The following is a 19,665-nucleotide window of genomic DNA, read 5'->3' on the forward strand; positions in this document are numbered from 1 at the left end:
GCCGTGCCAGCTGTGCCGTGCTGGCTGCGGCTCCTTCGCCCTGCTGCTCCGGGGGTCCTGCGCCCCTCCCCGCGCTGCCCGCCGGGGCAGGATGTGCCGGGGCCGCGGCGGTGCCGCTCTCCTGGTGGCTTTGCTGACCTCTTTCTGCCGCGTGTGTGCTGCCGTGGTTTGCTTTCCCGCCGCGGTGCGCGAGGCGTTCCTGCCCGGGGAGCTGCGGCGAGGGGCGCCCAGCGGTGCCGGGGGCGCTCGGCCACCCTGGAGCCGCAGCAGGTGGCACCGAGCCCGGCCGGCACCACCACGGCTCCTCGTGCACGGAGCGTCGCGAGCCAAGGCGCCTGTTTGCGTTGCACAAGCGCGTGCATATGGCGGGGATGTTTGTTTACACACACACATGCGACACAAGTATAAATACCCATGTTTACAGTCTCGGAGCCTTCCGAGCGCGGTTGCCGCCTCCGCCAGCGCGGGGAGCGCGAGCAGGGTGCGGGCTGGGCTGGCGACGCGCTGCTCGCCGGGTGCCCGGGACGCCCGTGTGCCCCAGCCCCCGTGGCACCGTTGTCTGTGCCGCGTCGAGCGCTGAGCTGTCACCCTTGGTGGCCCTGAGCCCCAGCGCTGACTCTGCTCGGGGTTTTCAGGTCCCCAAACCCGCCTTCTGCTGCATGATCCGTTTCTTGCTTCCTTACCGGGCTTATGATTTTGACTAATTGAGTGTGTATTGAGTCGGCGACTCTTTAATTTTTTTTATAAAAGATTTCCTCCCAGGTTCAGCAAAGTTCAAACTTAATCTAATGTTAGTATCGATCGTCACTTCTAATTGCAGGCAAAAAAGCCATAGTTCAGCAGCCCCTCTCGGGTTTGTTTGCACGAAGGGAAACCTCTGTGGTGTGAGTGCTGCGCGGAGCCGTCGGCTGAGCCCGAGTCGCCCATCATCGGGAAGTTGAGTCCCTTCAAACTTCCTGACAGGCACGCTTGATGTTTGTGGCGTGGGCTGCGGGCAGGGGTGCCGTTCGGTGCCGTTTGGCAGCGCGGCCGAGCACCCCGGGACGCGCAGCCTGGTGCTCTGCTCTCCGGCACAAGTGCTGCGTAGCTGCAGTGGGAAACACTCCGGCGTCGGGAGAAACGCAGCACTGGGCTCTTTCCTCACTGGCCCCGCCGGGCTCAGCCGCCGTTGGGCTCCTGGTGCCGTTAGGCGCGCTGGCACCGCTCGACGTGTCGCGGGGAGCAGCAGATGCACGATACCGTTAAAGCGATAAACGCGACAAATCGGATCCCGAGCGCTTGGTGAGCGTTATCAGCGTTAATTTCGGTAGCCTGATACCATCGTTGGTTTTTATTTTATTTTAGGCATTCGGCAATTTGTGCTCCGCTGCAACTGGAACTGTAAAGAAAAGGAGGAAAAATAGAAAACGAGGGGGGAGGGAAGGGAAGAAACGCCAGCAGCCCCCCAGCTCTGCCCGTGATTGCTTCCAGAGTTCGGGGGCGACCCGGCAGCTCTTGTTTCTTGCTGATGGGCCTTATTAGCGGCACCTGGCATCACGCGGGGCTAATGGAAAGCAGCGCGGGGCGAGGAAGCCCTGATTAGGGCTGGGGGGCCGTGCCGGGCGCAGGAAATGAATGTTGAGCCGGGGCCGCGGCGCTGACCCGGGCGCGTAACCTGTGAGCGCGGCCGGGACCCCGCGCAGGATGCCGGGGGCTCTCTGCTTCTCGTCACCGGGACGCGCCGGCTGCTCAGCCTTGAACTTTTGATTTATTTGGTGGGGGACTTAACCGTTTCCATACTCGGCTCCGGGCGCGGGGGGAAAAGCCCCTTCGCCTTCTGTGCTGTTCCGTCCACCATCCTGCGCCGCTTTGGTTGTGCGGGTGATGGTTTTAAAGCAAAACTCTGAGCTTCCCATTAGAAAACAGCACTTTTAATAGATTTTTAAAAATGTGTTTATTTCCCCTTTGCCATGTCCTCGGTGTAAGGCTGGTGGCAGCGCGGTGCCCCGGGGGCGATGGGGACGCTGCGTGCCCCCACCCCCCGCTGCTCTCCTGTCGCCCTTTTGGGGACGGGCGATGGGTGGCAGCTCCTGGTCCCATGGGGTGGGACCCGCTGCGTCAGTCCCGATGGGGACCCAGGGCGGCTCTTGGCCCACAGCCCCGTGTCGCTTGCAGCACCTCCAGAAGCTCTGAGGAGCCTTCTTGGTTATAACTCATGGAGTGCTGCTGGTGCAAAAGGCGTTTACGGCCGGCGCGGGGGTGCCCGTGCGCCCGTGCTGCTTCGGGCGACGCTCTCGGCTCTTTTCTCGCCGAGGCGCGGGGACGAGCTCCAGAGCAGCGTGGCAGCTCATGACGAGCGTCCCCACGGCCTTCCCCGCAATGGGGCTCTTGCGAACGCCAGAGCGTAACCTGGTTTCCTTGGATAGAGTAAAACGATCTGCATTTTCCTTTTTGCTTGCAATTAGCAAGATTTTTCTTTCACCCCCCCCCACTTGCTCCTTGACAGCTTCAAGAGAGGCTTTAAATGAGTAATTACTAAATATTTCCCGGCAGCCAAACACGGGGCCATGGCATCTCCTGTTGCAAAAGTGAAAAATATTTCTGTTTGCAGTTAATTTTAGTGGCAGGCAGATCACGTTAACTGGGTGTAATTGCTTCCAGATATGGCAGAGGGTTTTGTGTGTTGGGATGAAGGGTCTGGTAAGTGCTCACTTCCTGTGTAAATTAGCCTGGTCCATTCATTCCTCCCCGCCCCGCGGTCCTGGCTTGTGTCACTCGGCCCCAGGTTTTTCCCCAGCGCCGCGTTCCCGCTCCCGCTCGGTGGTTGTGCCGGGACTTTGCTCCTCGCAGCCGCCGCTGCCCTGGTTGCTGTGGGGATGCTGAGCGCCCGCATCCCGCTCCGCGGGCGATGGGGACCACGGAGCGCTGCTGCAGCACGTGCTCTGAGCAAGGCGGGTTCCTCTCTTTGACACGAGCTCGGTCGTTGGAGCGAGCATCGCTGTGAAATCGGGGCTGCAGAACGAGCCTTGGCGGCCCCGGCACAGGCTCTGGCCGGGGGCCAGCGCCGCCCGTATCATTTTCGCTGTAGCGTTCTTAACTGATTTTAAGTAGATTACGGCTGGACACGCGCCCCGCTGTGCCGGTGCAGCTTTCCGTTGGCCTCCGTCGCCACGTTGCTGTTTTATTGGCGCGCTGTTTAGCAAGCAGGCTAGCGATTGCGATGGAGGAGACGCTGCTCCGCGTCGGCGCGAGCGCGGCCAGAGCCGCCCGGCCGTAAATCGCCGTTAAACAGCCGGCTTTGTTCCCGGTGTCAGCGCGGGAGATGACGGGCTGGTTACCCGCGTGTCAGCCGGGGTGATAACCCCGCACCGCGGAGGGGACCCCGGCGTCCCCCCTCGGGGGAGCGTCCCTGCGTCCGTCTGCAAGTGCCGCGCGTGGGGGAGCAGGGCCCCTCTCGCCGCCTCGGTGACCTATAAACACACAGGACCGGGCGGCGGAAAAAACAAAGAGAAACTAGAAAAACCCCAAACCCCAAGCGCCGTTTCCATCGCTGGTGAGGTCGGAAGGAGCACAAACACCCGGGGGTGCTCACAGGCCCTGTGCTGAGGTTTAAGTAGGTCCTGGGGACTTGTTTAAAGGCACAATGCAGTTCTTATATATATATAAAAATATAAACAGTTATTGCCAGTCCTTTAATTGTAATTCAGATTTGTGTTCCTGCACGAGGTACTACAGCAGCTACAGCCCCCGCGCTGTTTGCAGCTCCATCGTGATTGCTGAAAGTGCTTTTCTGCCCCTGCCGCTGAGTTTGGGGACGGTGCCGGGCTCCCTGTCACCTTTGTCACCTTCCCTCGTTCTTTTCTCCGCGCATTATTTATAGTGAATCATATTAGAAAGGAGCGCTAAGGAGGAAGTGTGATTCATCCTCCTTGAAGCCAGCGCTGACATAAATAAAGGCAAAGCGCTTACTATGTGTTTTTGATTATGGTATTTAGGGACAGGTTGTACTAATCCTGGCGTGCGCAGACTGGAGCTGTGGAGGCTGCGACTCTAAGAAATTTGATTTAACCGCAGCACAGGCTGCGTGTCAGAAAAATGCAACCAAAGCCCAGCCGGTGTTCTTGGAAGCGTGCGCGGTGCCACGAGGCTTCGGGAACGGCTCCGCGCTGCCCGGTCTGGCTGCCCGGCTCCTCGAGGGTTCGCGGGCGCTTGCGGTGGTGGTGGGACAGCCGCGAGGCTGGGCTGCGCTGAGGCGCTCGAGGGGGTCCAGAGCAGGGCTGCTGGAGGGGGATGCGCAGAGGGGGTGCAGTGAACGGGATGCAGTGAACGGGATGCAGCGAGGAGATGCTCGGTGCAGCGGGACCCAGCGAAGGGCTCACAAACGGTGCGACCCGGAGCTCACTGCCGGCGGTGTGGCAGAGCCAGCGCCGGTGACAGGTACCTTATCTCTGGCCGGGCCTGCGCTGCGGTCGCAGCCTCTGCACAGCGCACACGAACTGCCTGTGCGTGGGAGAGATAAGGCGCAGGCGTTGTGCCGCGCCCGCCGGCCCCGCTGCCGAGCCGGCGCCCGTCCCACCCGCGCTGCGGTGGGCGATGGCGCCGCGGCCGGTCCCTGTGCCGGCGGCACGTGAGCAGCCTGGGGTGGTCAGAGCGCGGCGGGGCCCCCCTGGTCTCACACCAGGGCCCCTTTCTGTGAAACAGCCCCACGTTTGGAACCGAAACCCTCAGCCCCTCCCTGCCGGGCGCCCTGGTCTTTCTACCAGGAACGCGGTGATTTCCTCTTCCCCCTGTTCGCAGAAAATATCCCGAGCGCCGAGAGCGGGCAGGAGGGCGGTTCTGCGAACCGGAGCAGCGGTCGAGGCGCCTGTCGCGCGCAAACCTCCCCGGGCAGCTCCGCCTGCGCTCCCAGGCCGGGGAACCAGCGGCCTCTTCCCACGGGAGCTCGGGTGGGGATGCTCGGAGCGTCATCCCGCACATGGGCTGTGTTGCACGGGAGCCGGTGGAGCGCGGTGTGACCGGCAGAACCCCGGCTTCCCCCAGCAGGGATAGCTTTCAGGAAGATTCTAACTCAAGTGAAAACCTTTCCCATGGGAAAAAGGCAAAAAGGAGTTGTTACTTTTGCTTCCCGGGTCCCTGTGCGGTGGTGTCAGGAGCCAGCGTGGGATGGGGCAAACGCTGTTCTGGCCTTGCCGTGCCACCCCTGGCACCCTGGCTGGGCGGCAGCGATTTGGGCTTTTGGGGAGGGGGTTCTGGCTTTGCACTCCTGGGGCAGCCCTGCCCGCAGGGTCTCAGATGCAGAGGCAATTGCCTGTATTGATTTTTGGCTTATCTGACCCTTTTGCTGGAGGCGGCTCTTCCCTCAGCGTCCAACCCCATGTAACTTAGAGCAGCCCAGAAACGCGGATCATCCTTCCTGTTGTTAATTAGGGCTGGCCCATGCATTATTTAGCGGGGTGGGATGCGTTCCCCTCCCTGTCCCGTCGCACCGGCGCTGCGCGGCCACCGCGGCACCGGCAGCTGCCGCATCCTCCTCTGGCTGGAGTGGGAAGCAGCTCCCTAATTAGCGCCTTCGTTGCTAAGCGAACGAAGTGGCCGCGCGCTGAGCTTCCCGCTCGCCATCCGCGTGTCGGGGAGGGGGCCGCCAACGCCGCCGCGCGCGGTGCCGCAGGTACCGGTGCCCGGAGCCCCTTTGCCGCCCCGCACCGGGCGAGCATCGCGACCGGGCGGCACTGGCTTTCCTGTCCTCCCCCACGCCTCGTGTGCCGGGTGTTCGGTGCCACCCGCAGCTACGGTTGGCGGGGCGATAAGGATCGCGGGGACTGCCTCCTGCTGCGCTGAGCGCAAACCGCGCTGCTCTGTTTGCACGGCCGGGCTGGGTCACCCGGGCGGGGCGTGAGCAGCTGCCGGCGCCCGGTGCCGCGGCTTCACCAGCGGGGGTTCGTGTCCTCGGTGCTCTCCTGGGCGAGCATCTTCAGGCCCCGGTGCCAACCACGCTCCGCGGAAGCCATGCTGACCGCACGAGTGAGCGGGAGCGGTGACAGCGGTGACACCGCCAGGGCCCGCGCGCAGGACAGAGAGCGGCCGGGTGCGGTGAGGCCTTCCCGGCCCCGCTCCACACCATGTCCCTGTTCCCACACCGTGTCCCTGTTCCCACACCGTGTCCCTGTTCCCACACCGTGTCCCTGTTCCCACACCGTGTCCCTGTTCCCACACCATGTCCCTGTTCCCACACCGTGTCCCTGTTCCCACACCGTGTCCCTGTTCCCACACCATGTCCCTGTTCCCACACCGTGTCCCTGTTCCCACACCGTGTCCCTGTTCCCACACCGTGTCCCTGTTCCCACACCATGTCCCTGTTCCCACACCATGTCCCTGTTCCCACACCGTGTCCCTGTTCCCACACCATGTCCCTGTTCCCACACCGTGTCCCTGTTCCCACACCGTGTCCCTGTTCCCACACCATGTCCCTGTTCCCACACCGTGTCCCTGTTCCCACACCATGTCCCTGCTCCCCTCGTTGTCCCTGGTCCCCACAATGCCGCGTGTCCCCCCAGGACGCCGGGGTCCCCCCGGTGCTCAGCGTTGCCTCCATTCTTGCTCCGCTGTGCAGCCTCCCAGCTTTCCCTGCTAGAGCTTTTGTCACTGTTATTAACTAATGAGCTGATTCTTTTGCCATTTTTAAATAACTGTATTTTTCCTTCCATACGAGAGAGGGAAAATCTCTTTTCTTAATAGCACAGCTCTCAAAAGTCATTGAAGGCATGAATTTGCCATTCTCTCGCACAAATGTGCGGATTACCACGCTTCTTATTACCATGGCTTGAATTGCTGAATCACGGAAGCGGGGTAATAGGAAATATTTGCATACATGATGTTGGGGAGAAGGAAAAGAGCTGTTCTTAAAGACGCTGTGGCTTTCCCTTCTCGCTGCACAGCCCTGGGGTCACCAGGGCCCTTGGATTCTTCCTCCGGCTCCCTCCATGTCCAGGCTCCGTGTCCCGGGGGTTCGTTATCCCATCTCGTAGGTGCTTTTGGGAGGACTCGGTGTTCGGGCTCAGCAGCAGCGTCCTGGCCACGCTCGGTGCAGGTTGTTGATCGCGGACCCCGTGCGTGCAAACTGGTGCCTCTTGGTTGGTGGTAGCGCCCGGGCAGGATGGGGTGTCGGTTGTGTCCGGTCGGCACCAAACGGAAGCGCCGGGGCGCGGGAACGGCGCGGAGAGCAGTTTCACCCACCAAATGATCCTGCGTGCAAGAGCAGATTCGAGATCTATTCAACTTCTCGGTGTCCCGTACCCTTTTAAACGTTGGAGTGCGTCCTGGCTGATGGGTTACCTTTTCTTTCCCTGCGGGCTATAATTAGTGTCCTTTACACAGAATTGCCTCAGAATTGGATTTGAAGAAGATAAGAATCAAATTACCAGTATTTATCTTGTAAATTCCAAAAGATCTACGGAGAGGCACTGTGTGGAGAGAGGGCTTGGAGTGGTGTGCTCTGGAAAAGCAAACCTGTGCCGGTCTCCCGAGCCTCGCGGTGCCGGGCAGCTCGAGCGCCGGCAGCGGGTGGAGGCGCTTTCGGTGGGCTCTGTTTTGACAGAAATTAAGCATCTGAATTTAAATTAAGGAGACAGGGAGCCCAGGCAGCTGAGACTATATTTTCATAGCGTAAACAGTTGCAGAAGAAGATTAATAGCATCTGTGTAAACACTCCATCGCGGCAGAGAGGGGCTTTTGAATAGTTGGAAAATACTGAGGAGGGCTGAGGCGAGGGACGCCGAGCGTCCCCTGAACCCGCACCCCAGGCTCCCCTGAACCCGCACCCCAGGCTCCCCTGAGCCCACACCCCAGGCTCCCCTGAACCCGCACCCCAGGCTCCCCTGAGCCCACACCCCAGGCTCCCCTGAACCCGCACCCCAGGCTCCCCTGAGCCCACACCCCAGCGTCCCCGTCCGGCCCCGTAAACCCTCCCGCCACCCCCGGCCCTGCGCTCCCCCCAGGCACTGAATTACATATTAAAGTAGCCTGGTAACTGAGCGCCGGTTGCTGCGCGATAAGCCCGGGGAAATCGATGTGTTTGCCGTGTGCCTGCGTGTTTATGACACCTGCCTGCCGAGCCGCGCCGGCACCGGCCATTTCAGCTCCGGCACGGGGGAATAACGCCAGCCGTGGTATTCGGAGATATGGAGCACGGGGAAGCTGGCAGGGGAGATCCCGGCCCCCGCCCTGTGAGCAGCTGAGCCCAGCTTGGTTTATAGACCAGGACTGGCCCCATGGCTACCGAGAAAACTCTTCCCCTTGACCTGTGAGCCTGGGCGCTCGAAGGTTCAGGTGCTCTGCCCGTGCGAGGGTCGGCGCCCGCCCGCGTCCCCCGGCCTTGGCGCAGGAGCGGGCGATTTTCCCCGCATCTCGAGTGAGTGAGCAGCTGTGATTGACCTTTTGGCCCAGATGTGAAGTTGGGAGGTAAAAGACGGGGCTTGCAAGATTTTTGTAAAACTGGTGACCTCTCCCGAGATTAACTGGGAGATAACAGTAATTATAAACAGATAACGGCGGCCCAATCCATAGCAAACTTTACCTCCTGCCTAAAACCAAAGGTCGGGGTTTTACGGCAGAGATAACTCTGCGGGTTTCACACCATCGCGAGCCGGTAAAGCTCCCTGGGCACGGGCGATGGTGAGCGGGGTGCAGAGGGACCCACGGGGCGGTTCACCGGGTCGCCCGAGCGCGGGGCTTCGCGGTGCCGCGTCCCGCTGGCAAAGCCGGTGCTGCACCAGCACATTTGGCCAGCGGTTCCCCCAGATGCTCAATTTGGGAGGAGGGCACGCAGAGGGGTAGCGCCCGGTGCCAAACCGGCGCTTTCTCTTTGCTTCGCTTTTAATTGCCTGCTTTCACTTTTTATGTATAAAAGATTGTCCATTTAATTAACTTGAGAATGCAATTTCAAAAAGCTAATGCTTTACACATGACGGCACTTAAAATAAAGGCAGCGCTCCCGTCCTGCGCTCCCTTCGCCTCCGCGCCGGGCTCCCGCGGGCTGTTCTGGAGAGGAACAGCACAGGTGCTTGGGCAGGAGTCGAAAGCTTTGGGGATCCTGGTTCACCCCGCTGGTGTTCGGGGCTGGCGGGAGCCCTCGTGCAACGGCGGCGATTCCACCCGTGCCCTTCCCCTGGGCTCATCCCTTGCCGGTCCCTGGATCTCAGCAGCGGTGCCGCGAGCATCTTCCCAGCACCTTCTCCCCCGAGGGGCTTCTCTCCCTGGGACTTCCCTCGCTATCAAAGTGGGGTTTGCAGCCAGTCCTGGGGGAGAGCCCCGTTTTTTCTGCGTTGCACGTGCCTTTTCCCAGACCGAAGCAGGGAGACCTGTGGGAAGTTTGAGGCGAGGCGCTGGGTTTGTTGTTAAAAACCTGCACGCGCACCACCCCCCCCTTTTTTTTCCCCTTTTTTTGTAGCTTAGAAACCTCTCTTTGTGGCAGAAGGCTGGGAGGGTTTGAATACCGCATGCAGGCGTAGGAGCTGACTGGGACCATACGGCTTTATCATTCATTAATTCCTGTGCTCATTCATCCCCCTATTTAAAGTTCTCTGTAAAGACGGGAGCTACAGATGGTCTTTTGGTGCCCGCTTTAGCCGGCGGAGCTCGGCCCCGACAAAGGGTACAGAGGGAGCAGCAGAGTGTACAAAATATTTCCAACCATTAGAAATCGAGGTCTCATTCACCGGCGGCTCCTGTTTTGAAAGCGAATTTATGCGCGAGCATCATAACCCACCAAGCGGGGCCTTGCCAAGAGCCGGGCTTAGCCAGGGGCGAGCGTTCGCCACGGTCCTGTGGGCAGAGCCGCGCTTTGGGAAGCGGAGCGGCTGCGTTTCCTTCGCTTGGTCCTCTGCGGTCACAACCGGGTCCTGTCCGACAGAGGGACGTTAAAATGGCTTTTCTGGGTGCCAGAGTGCTCGTTATAGTGTTTCCTTAGGAACTCGTTAGCGTTGCGGCGCCCCGGGTGCGACACGGTGTCCCTGTCCCCGCGCGGGACACGAGGCCCCGGAGCGTGGGGATTTGGGGTCGCAGTTGCGCCCCTGGCCAGAGGAGGCGCCGCTGTCGGGACAACGTGGGGCGTTCCGGTAACAAATCCCCTCCGGGCGCCCGTCCCTCCCGCGGGAAAGCCGGGACCCAAAGTTTTCTCGCGGAAAAACCGAATTCCGCGATCTTGCTTTTCCACATGCTGTGCCTAAATATTAGCACCAATTGAGCAAATTGCCTTTTAACTGCTTTTATTTGGTTTCATTAAGGGTATAATTTAAAAGCTCCCGGATTTGCATAGACCCCGTCGTGCGTGTTGCGGAGGGGCGACGGTGCTGGTGAGCGGGGCTGGCGCGGGCTCGGGCGCTCAGCACCGCCCGCGCTGCGCTGTGCCGGGACGCCGCGTGCCCTGGGCCGGCGCGGAGCGGCCTGGGCTGGCCAGCGCTCCGAACTTGGCTCTCCCGGGACGTATTTGTTTATTTTCTTCAGCAGAACGCGGTGCGGGCTGAGCGAGGCTGACGGAGCCGGGGCAGCGCCGCTCCTGCCAACGCACCAGCCTTCAAACCGAGGCAGAAAGTCAAAAAATGAGGGAGAAAGTCGCGGGTCTCGTGCCCACCCCCGGTGCGGGACCCCTTCCGCTTCCACAGTCCTCCCCACAATGTATGTTTTCCATAGGGGGGTTTCACTGTGGGGTGGTGCGTGGTGGCCGCAGTCCCAGCCCCGTCTCTCCACTCCGTCCCACGGGCTCCTCTCCCCACGGGCTCCTCTCCCCACGGGCTCCCCCCGCCGCTCACACCTCCCCCTGTCGTTTCGTGTCTCCGCCTCGGGCCCCGGGCTGGGAAGGCGGCCGGTTTGCAGCCCCAGCCGGGGTGAGCGCGCTCGTTGTTCCCAGGACGCCTGTCCCCACGTTCCCGCAGGGTCTCCGCCACCGCAGGAGCATCCCAGGGGGTCCCTGGTGTTTCCAGGGGGAGAGAAGTGTGGGGATGCTGGTTATTGATGCCAATGCTGTATGAAAACCCTGCCACGCGGGGTCTGGCTCGCTGTCCCCGGACTGTGTCACCTCGGGTCCCTCTTGCTGCCACCTCCCTGCCCGGGGCGCGTTGGGCTCGCCCCAAAGCCCGTCCTGCTTCACGTGCGTTAATTCACTGCCTTGACAAGGTGCGTCGCGTTCGCCTCCTGGCTCCTGATTGGAAGCAATGAGTTGTTTGTTGGCCGCAGGCGGTCCTGGGGAAGCAGCAGGGCGCTGGTGCTGGGGGCCAGGAGCAGCTTTCCCGGAACCCACGGCGCTGCCGGTGTGTCCGCGGCACCTCGGCCGGGCTGCGCGTCCGTCACCGACGGCCGCCGTGCCCCGTCGCAGCCGCACTGTCCCCGCTGGCAGCTCCGCGTCCGTCTTCCCGGGGATGAGGGACCCGCTTCCCGCCCGAGCCGGGGGGATCGCTGCCCAGCCCCAAAATAGGGTGCAAAATAGGGCGCACCCAGCGGTCACGTCCCGGGAGCCCGCAGCCCCGGCCCCCCGGAGGGCACGCTGCCCAACTGGGCATCCGCCGTTCCAGCCGCAAAGACACCGTGTTTTGGAGCCGCTGATACCAAGAAAGTGTTTTCATCAAAGCACTTTACTCGCCCGCGCGCTGACATCTGGAGAGCGGAGATAGATATTTTCCTTAAGACTGTATTTCCAAGCCGTGAGCTCTTCCCTGGCTGTTAATTAATCCTTTGTAGTTTAGCGGCTGATGAAATCATGACTCTATGAAATTTTAATCCTCGCGCTGTACAGGCACAACCGACATTATCAGAGGACCCCAGGTGTGTGCTTGAAATTAGTTTGTTGAATCTCTTGCATATTTGATTACCTTATGAAACTCCCCGGCATCGGGGCCGCTCTCGGGAAAGGCGCCATTTGCCGGGAATTCGCGCCCGTTCCCGGCCACGGTTCCGTGCAGGGGGTGAAGCGGGGATGCGCTGGGGAGGGGACACCAGTGTCACCTGTAGCGGGGCGAGGGCGGGGGCCTGAGGGACCCAGAGGGGCTGTGGGTGCTGCCCAGCGCAGGGAAGAGGCTCTGGGCTCGTCCCCGTGGGTGCCACCCGGGCTGTGCCGCGTGTCCAGCGCCGTCCCTGCTCGAGTCACTGAAAACAGTGGAAATGTAACAAAAATCCCCCTGCCCTAGAGCTCCTGCCTCTGGGCCGCTCCTTTCACCAGCACCCAGGGCCCGGCTCCGTGTCCCCGCTCCTGGCGCTCGCCGGGCCGGAGCGCAGCCCGCGCCGGTGCCGCGCGGCACACGTGCCGCTACGGAAACCAGCTGATGAACGTATTTTTAAACTTGGAATGTGCGAACCGCTTATTATTTCTGAATTAGGAATCAAACCACGGGAGCGGTGACGCTGCCGCTGCAGCAGATGTGCTCGGCACGAAGGTCACTTTGCTTTCTTGTTGAAATTTCCTCCTATTTCCGCGAGCTCCGCGGTCCTTGCCGCCCCTGACACCGCGTCGTGTTTGCTCAGCGGCGGGCGCGGCCGGGGTCACCGCGCCCGAGCCAGCGCTCGTCCCTCCGGCCCCGCGTCACTGTCACCAGATGCCCGAAGAATGGGGATGATGATTTTGGACGGCCGAATTAGCGCCGGTTGTTCTCAGCTGCGCTGCCGCGCGTTAACCCCTTGGTGCTCGCGCTCCAGCCCCTGCTCCACGTGTGAGAGTTCGGGGCGTTTTGCCTTGGTCTCGGGTGTCAGTGGGGGCACAGCGGAGATGGGGGGGCGTCCCCCGCTGCAGTAAATTAAAAAATAATCATAATATTAATGACAGTCTCTCTGCTGCCGGTTTGCCGTGCTTGGGAGGGCGGGCGGTTCGGCGAGGTCCTGCCCGTCCATCCGCGCTCGGTGCGGGCGGCGGGCTCCGAGCCCCTCTGGAGTGAGCTCCTGGCGCTTTGTGCCGGGTTTGCGCCGGGCGAGCGGCGGAGCAGGACGGAGCGGCTCCGCGGCTCTTTGGAGGGGAAGCGTTGGCGTGGTGCGGAGGGGATGTCACGGCACAGCCTTGGCTACAGCCGGTGAATTGGCTCCCGATAAACATGGATACCGCACGGGTGGGGAGTTCGAGTGCTCTACTGATAGCCCTCCCCTCCCCTCCCCTCCCCTCCCCTCTTTTTTAGCTTCAGCAGGAGTAAAATCTTTATTTCCAGCTCCCGTAAGGTGCATTTCTGTATTTGTTTTTTCAGGAGCCGTTGTGGTCTAAGGGCGGTTTGGTTTTGTTGTTTGTTTGTTTCCCTTCTTGATTTATTAAACCGAAAGGAAGGTCTGGGCTCCCTTCCCCCTTCCCCCTGCCCTTAATAGCTCTCCTGGCTATTTTAATCCTCTGGGTTGGAGATGAGGGCGGCGCGGTGACGGTGCCAATGTGCCCAGCGCCGGGTCCCCAGGCCGGCGTGAGCGTCTCGAGTGTCCTCCCGGCCCGGTGTCCCCGGGTGTTGTAAATCACGCTGTCGGGGGACTCGCCCTGGCGGTGGATGCGGGACGCGGGTTTACCGATGCCTGTTTGCCGATGCCTGTTTGCCGATGCCCATTTGCTGATGCCCATTTGCTGATGCCCATTTGCTGATGCCCATTTGCCGATGCTGGTTTGCTGATGCCGGTTTGGTGGTGCCAGTTTGGTAGTGCCGGTTTGCTGGTGCCGTGCTGCCCGCCAACCTTGTCGAGCCGCAGGATCCCGCGGCACACGAGCCCTGGCACCGCTGCCCCCGTCCTGAGGAAATACAGCAGGGCGTGAATTGATTTTTGTATCGATTTCCCTGGGCGAGGGAGGAGGTCAGGGTTTGGGGTGATAGTTTAGCGCGGTTGCAGCGGGGACGTGATGCTGGTGCCCGGTTTGCCCGCCCGGCGTTCGGTGCCCGGGATGTGCCGGCCGGCAGCCGCCCTGGATAAATAAAACCCGGAGGCTCCTATAAAACTCTGTTATTGCTGCGGCACAAAGTTAGGGCCGCTGGAGGTTTCTGCTCCCCGGCTCTCGCGCGCGGCAATGAATATTTTATGGGAAAGGAAATACTTAGCGTCTGAATCTTTTTATAGCGCCGGCTGCTCCGGCGGGCACGACCTGGCCCCACACGCGTGCGCCGCAGCGTCCAAAAGGATGAGTAGATACACCCCAACGGATAAAAACCTGGATCCCCAGGGATGCTGCGGGAGGGCGAGCGGCCGCGCGCCCGAAAGATGCTGCGGGACGAGGGTCCCGACCTGTTGCGGGGGCACAGACTCGCGAGGACGCTGCGGGCGTCGCCGCGGGTTCGCTGTTCCGCAGGTACCGGTGGAGCTGCTGCCCGGCGCTTCCCTCGGCACCGAGGGCTTTGCCGTCCCCGGTAGCCGGAGGCCCCCGCGCTGCGCCCGGGCCGGGGATGACAAAGTGCCCTTTAGTTAATTGCAGAACGGATCGCCTGGAGTTAAAAGTTCTGATTTATACGGCTGTGGCTCTAACTGCTCAATAACACGGGCCCGTAATCTACTTTCATTTCAAACAGAAGGGTGATTTATGGGGCAGCATGCCGCTTTAGCTCAGAAATGAGGTGTTCAACATATGCTCTGTTGACATAAATTTGGAATTTATCGCTCCTGTCAAAACTGCCTGTTGGACAAAGGTGCGCATTAAGGCAATAAATGGCTCGGAATAGTTTTCTGTCAAATTTCCCAACCATTGTATTCACTCTGTTTGAGGGGGAGAAATACACAGTTAAAAGTAATCAAGCAGCCCGAAGCCACGTGTCTGGTGTGGCGGGCGGGCAGCGCGGCTGCTCCCGCTGCCCGGGGTGCGCGGGGCGGCCGGAGCCTGGAGCGGGAGCTCCAGAGGGTGCGTTTGCGGGTTTTTGAGTGGCGGAGCAGGAGCCGGCTCGCGGTGGCAGGGGACGCTCGCGGTGGCAGGGGGTGCTCGTGGTTCAGGGGGTGCTTGCAGTGTCAGGGGGTGCTCGCGGTGGCAGGGGGTGCTCGCGGTTCAGGGGGTGCTCGCGGTTCAGGGGGTGCTCGCGGTTCAGGGGGTGCTCGCGGTGGCAGGGGGTGCTCGTGGTGCACTCGTGGTGGCCTTTGGTACCAGGGCAGCGCTGGTACCCGTGGCACCGGGATGCTCCACGGAGCCCCCACAGCCCTGGGGATGCTCCATTGAGTTTCCGCATGCCCTGAGATGCTCCACGGAGCCCCCACAGCCCTGGGGATGCTCCATTGAGCTCCCGCATCCCCCGAGATGCTCCACAGAGCCCCCACATTCCCTGGGATGCTCCATTGAGCTCCCACGTCCCCTGAGATGCTCCACGGAGCGCCCATGTCGCCCAGGATGCTCCACAGAGCCCCCAGAGCCCCAGGGATGCTCCATTGAGCTCCTGCATCCCCCGGGATGCTCCACGGAGCCCCCACGACCCCAGGATGCTCCACGGAGCGCCCCCATCCCCAGGAGCGGGCAGCAGCGTTTGCCGCCGACCCCGGGCTCTTCACACACAGCTCCCTGTGGGGGGAAACTCATAATTTTTACACCGCGCGGTCTCGCCGGAGTCGCCGTCCCTTTGAAGTGCTTTTTGCAGGGCTTTTACAGGCCCTTTTAATTACCGGCGGTTTGCGAGGGGCCAGCCGGCGCTGGGGGTGGGGGTGTCACCGCTCAGTGGGTCCGGCCCCGGTGCCCCCACGCGAGCATCCTCACCCCCCCATCATCCTCACCCCCCCATCATCCTCACCCCCTCATCATCCTCGCCGCCTGGCAAACCTGCGCCGGAGCGTCCTCCAGCACCACCCGCGGCCCAGAGGCCCCGGCTGCTCCGCGGTTGTGAGCGCGGCGCGGGAGCTACCGAGGAAAACCGTCTTTTTCTTAGGAAAAGGCTTTTTCCCGATGGCCGCTGCTCCCCATCCCACAAGCGTCTTCCTGGCTGAGGTGCTGGTGGAGGAGAAAGGGAGTGCAGAGAGGGTCCTTTCAGCATCAGATTGAAAGAGTAAAGCGTGGTTTGTCTTTTAGAGCTCAACTTTGGGCGGCATTGCTGAGAACGGATGTATTTTAATGTCCTCAACTTCTCCCCCCCTTTCTAGAGGCACAACTTTAGAAGCACATATTGATCTTTCCCCTCAGATCTTAACAGCCCGAGCAGCCGTAATACCTTGCTTACATCTGCCAGGTTTTTGTGCAGTTTTGCAACATCTCCTTAATCCGGTGAGCAGAAATAGAACATTTCAATCATATTTTGCTACCGGGAAACCGAGCAGATAAAGCTCTTTAAGACCTTGTTGAAAGGGACCGTGCAAGATGGCGAGCGATAAGATCGTCCTATAAGCAGGCGCCGAATGGGAAACTTTTGTTGCCGCTGAAATTTGTCGTAGAGATATTGCAAATAAATTAGTGGGTGAGCGGCGGCGCGTTGGAGCGAGGAGGAGGCGGCGGGACGGGCGGCAGCGCCAGGGCGGGCGCAGGCGCGGGCTCCTGGGTTTGGGGTCCGTGCCGGTTGTGCTGCGGTTCCTATAGGCAACGCAGATGAAGGGAACTTGTCCTTTTGTTTCCGTTCTGTTTCTTGAGACTCGCTTTAAATTAAAAAAAAAATAAATCCAAGTTTTGCTTGAACCAATTAAGGAATTGCACTTCATTTCACCGAAAAGGCGTTCCCGCCTCGAAGGGCGAGCGCCGTGGTGTTGGCACGGGGAGCGCTGCGCGTTTCCCAGCCAAGTGGTTTAAACCCAGCGTTGAGTGCAGGAGCGGGATCAGCCCGAGCCGGGGAAGGGTGGCAGGCATGGCCCCAATTAAAAATGCAAAACGAGGAGGTTGTCAGTTATGTAGCTGAGTCCTTGGCAGCAGAAGCCGTCAGGAGGCTGCTGGTTTATTTATTTTTACCAGGCGGATAAACCCTTTGGATCGTAAACCTTCTTGGCCTGAATTCGTGCATGACTCCTAATCCTCCGCCATGACACAGTGAATTCAGGACAAGCCTGATTAATAATTGCATTATACAGCAAAGTTGAATCTAACTTCTGCTCTTTTCCTCTCTGCTCCCTTTCTGCTCCACCGCCTTTGCTCACTGCCAAGCGGCGCTGGGTCCCCTCCTGTGGTCCAGCGCTGCCGTTCAGCATCCCTGAGGGTGGGATGCAGGACAGGATGCGGAGCAGGATGCGGGGTGGGATGCGGGATGGGATGCGGGACGGGATGCGGGATGGGATGCAGGGTGGGATGTGGGGCGGGCTTCAGGACGGGATGCGGGGTGGGATGCGGGATGGGATGCAGGACGGGATGCGTGATGGGATGCGGGGTGGGATGTGAGGCAGGCTTCAGGACGGGATGCGGGATGGGATGCAGGATGGGATGCGGGGTGAGATACGTGGCTGCTGCTTTGCAAGGGAATGGGTCTCTGTGCCGTGGGGCAAAGGATGTTCCGGCCGGGGCTCCGTGGAGCAGCAGCTTCACGCCTGGAAATCCAGGGCCTGGAAATAAAGCTCAGGCGCAGCTCGGTCTCCCCGCCCGGCCGCCGCAGAGCCGAGCGGCCCCTGCAGCCCCTGCAGCCGTCCCAGCCCTCCCGCGGGAGCGGCGCAGGGAGGAGGTTCGGCATCAAGCCCCGGACAAGACCATTTCTGTTTTGTCTTTGGCAACAAGGCAATAAAAATACGCCCATGGTGTCGCAGCGCGATGATGAATGGTGGATGCGATCAGAGGTCGGCACGCGGCGATGTGCCGTGTTGCTCCTCGAACACGTACAAATACTTCTGTGTTTACAGCATCCGATTCTGAAACGTCGCACGTGCTCCTGCGCGAGCCCTCGGTGCGAGCGGCTCGTGCTCCCCGAGGCGCGGCTGGCGGGGAGGGGGGTGCGTTTGCGGCTTGGGGGGTTATCAGGGCTGCTGTTGAGCACAGAGCTGCTTGGGAGGGGCTGCCTGGGGGCGGCAGTGGCAGCGCGGTGAGTGGGGTGGAGGTCGGGTGTCCTGCACGTGCGCCCCGGTCTGTGCAAACACCGTCTGTTCGGGGTTGTTGCGTTGGCAGGGAGCTCCGCTCTGTGCGGGTCACTTGGTACCCGGAGCCAGAGCATCAGCATCTCGGTGGCAAAGAGAGGGAAATAACATGGATCTGGCCAGTGCGGCCACGGTCACCGTCTGCTGCCCACCATGGCAAAGCAGGGGAGGTGCTGTGAGTGGTACCCAGACCCCACTCCTGCTCCCTGGGATGCTCGGTCCTCGGGGGATGCGGGATGCTCAGCCCTCAGGGGATGCGGGATGCTCAGCCCTCCAGGGATGTGGGATGCGGGATGCTCAGCCCTCGGGGGATGCGGGATGCTCAGCCCTCGGGGGATGCGGGATGCTCAGCCCTCGCGTGGCGCGGGGCCGGCGGCGCGGCTGTGCCACCACAGCGGGCGGTTGTGCGCGGCTGCCCGGGTGTAGCTGCGTTGGTGCCGCGTGCTGCCAGGAAATGGTGAGCGCCGCGTTTCCTGTTTGCGAGCTGGCGTTTCGGTTCTTCGCTTGCGCTTTCTGTCGCACCGAATTTGGGTGGAAATTGGGATTTGATTAGAAACGCACACAAACATCTTTAATGTATTTTTTTCTGGAGTACAGTGCCCTTTTCAAAAGTGCTTGTGCATGGGGAAGAAGTTTGCCAGTGCATACTTTGCGTTAACTCCAGAGTTCAGATTGATTTGGTTGATTAGCTTTAGTAATGATACCAAATGTCAACAGGAGAGGGTCACCTCGTCGGTCCTGGGGTGCCGCACGGAACCAGCGCCGGTTTGGGGCGATGCGCGGGTTTGGGGCCGGCGGGCGGTGTCCCGCGGGGTTTTGAGGCCCTGCCCCCCGCGGCAGCACTGACCCCTCTCTGTTCTCCCCAGGAAGCTGCACAGCGGGATGAAGACGTACGGATGTGAGCTGTGCGGGAAGCGGTTCCTGGACAGCTTGCGGCTGCGAATGCACTTACTGGCTCACTCAGGTGGGTTGGGGATGGGGGGGATGCGGGGGGACGCTCTCCGTGCCCACCCAGGGATGCTGCAGCCGCCCAGCTCAGGCGTCTCGTCCAGAGGAGACACGTGCGGGGCTGCTGTACCTTCCCAGGGCGGCGCTTTGCAAACTTGTTCTCCGGTCCCCAGTAATCTGATTTATTAGAATTTTCTGGTTTGGAGTTCGTTTTCAGTCCCTTAATTGGGGCAATGTTTTCTGGGCTAAGCAGCTCGAATAGCGGGCGCGGCGTGCGGTGCAGCTGCTCGCGGTCCGGCCCCGCTCTCGGCACAAGCGTCGCCTCCCGCGCGTCCCTGCCCCGCGTTCCTCGCGCGCGGGCGCCCGCCGCAGCTTCGTTAGCAAAGCCGCTGCGCAATTAGGCGTTCTCTGTCTAATGAATCTAACGAGCAGGTCCGCATGATGCGGGCCCGTTAATTAAACGGATAGGAAGGGCCGGCGCGCCGCGCTGCTGGGCAGGCTGAGCCCGGCCGGGCCGCGGGGCTGGTGCGTCAGGGAATCCACGGACCCACCGTAGTCCCCCACGGTCTCAACCACGACACTGGTGGTCCCGGCAGCCCCTCCTGGGCGTGTAACGGGACGGGCGCAGCCGGACCCACCGCGTCCCCGCGCCCTCCTTTGCCCAGAGCTCTGCTCGCAGGTCGCTTTGCCAGGACCTTCATTGTATTGTATAGATTTTTATCTTTTTTTCTTTTTTCCCCACCGCCCCCCGTTCCCCCTGGCACTGGGGTGCAGCCCCCCCGGTGCTTG

General features: G+C 61.2%; 2 protein-coding genes across 9 annotated transcripts in view; one reads left to right on the forward strand and one right to left on the reverse strand.

Annotated features, from left to right (window-relative positions):
- The window catches only part of PAFAH1B2 (platelet activating factor acetylhydrolase 1b catalytic subunit 2), a 457,510-nt gene that overhangs the window by 435,568 nt on the left and 2,277 nt on the right, over nt 1–19,665 (reverse strand). The window lies entirely within an intron of this gene.
- ZBTB16 (zinc finger and BTB domain containing 16) overlaps nt 1–19,665 on the forward strand; it is a 76,302-nt gene that overhangs the window by 32,800 nt on the left and 23,837 nt on the right. For all 8 annotated transcript variants that reach the window (XM_065855483.2, XM_071798862.1, XM_071798860.1 and 5 more), the window contains one exon: nt 18,795–18,892. In XM_065855483.2, coding sequence (XP_065711555.1) covers nt 18,795–18,892 — 98 coding nt within the window. The remainder of the gene's footprint in view (nt 1–18,794; nt 18,893–19,665) is intronic.

This window comes from Patagioenas fasciata, chromosome 24, assembly GCF_037038585.1.
Source record: "Patagioenas fasciata isolate bPatFas1 chromosome 24, bPatFas1.hap1, whole genome shotgun sequence".
Lineage (NCBI taxonomy): Eukaryota > Metazoa > Chordata > Aves > Columbiformes > Columbidae > Patagioenas > Patagioenas fasciata.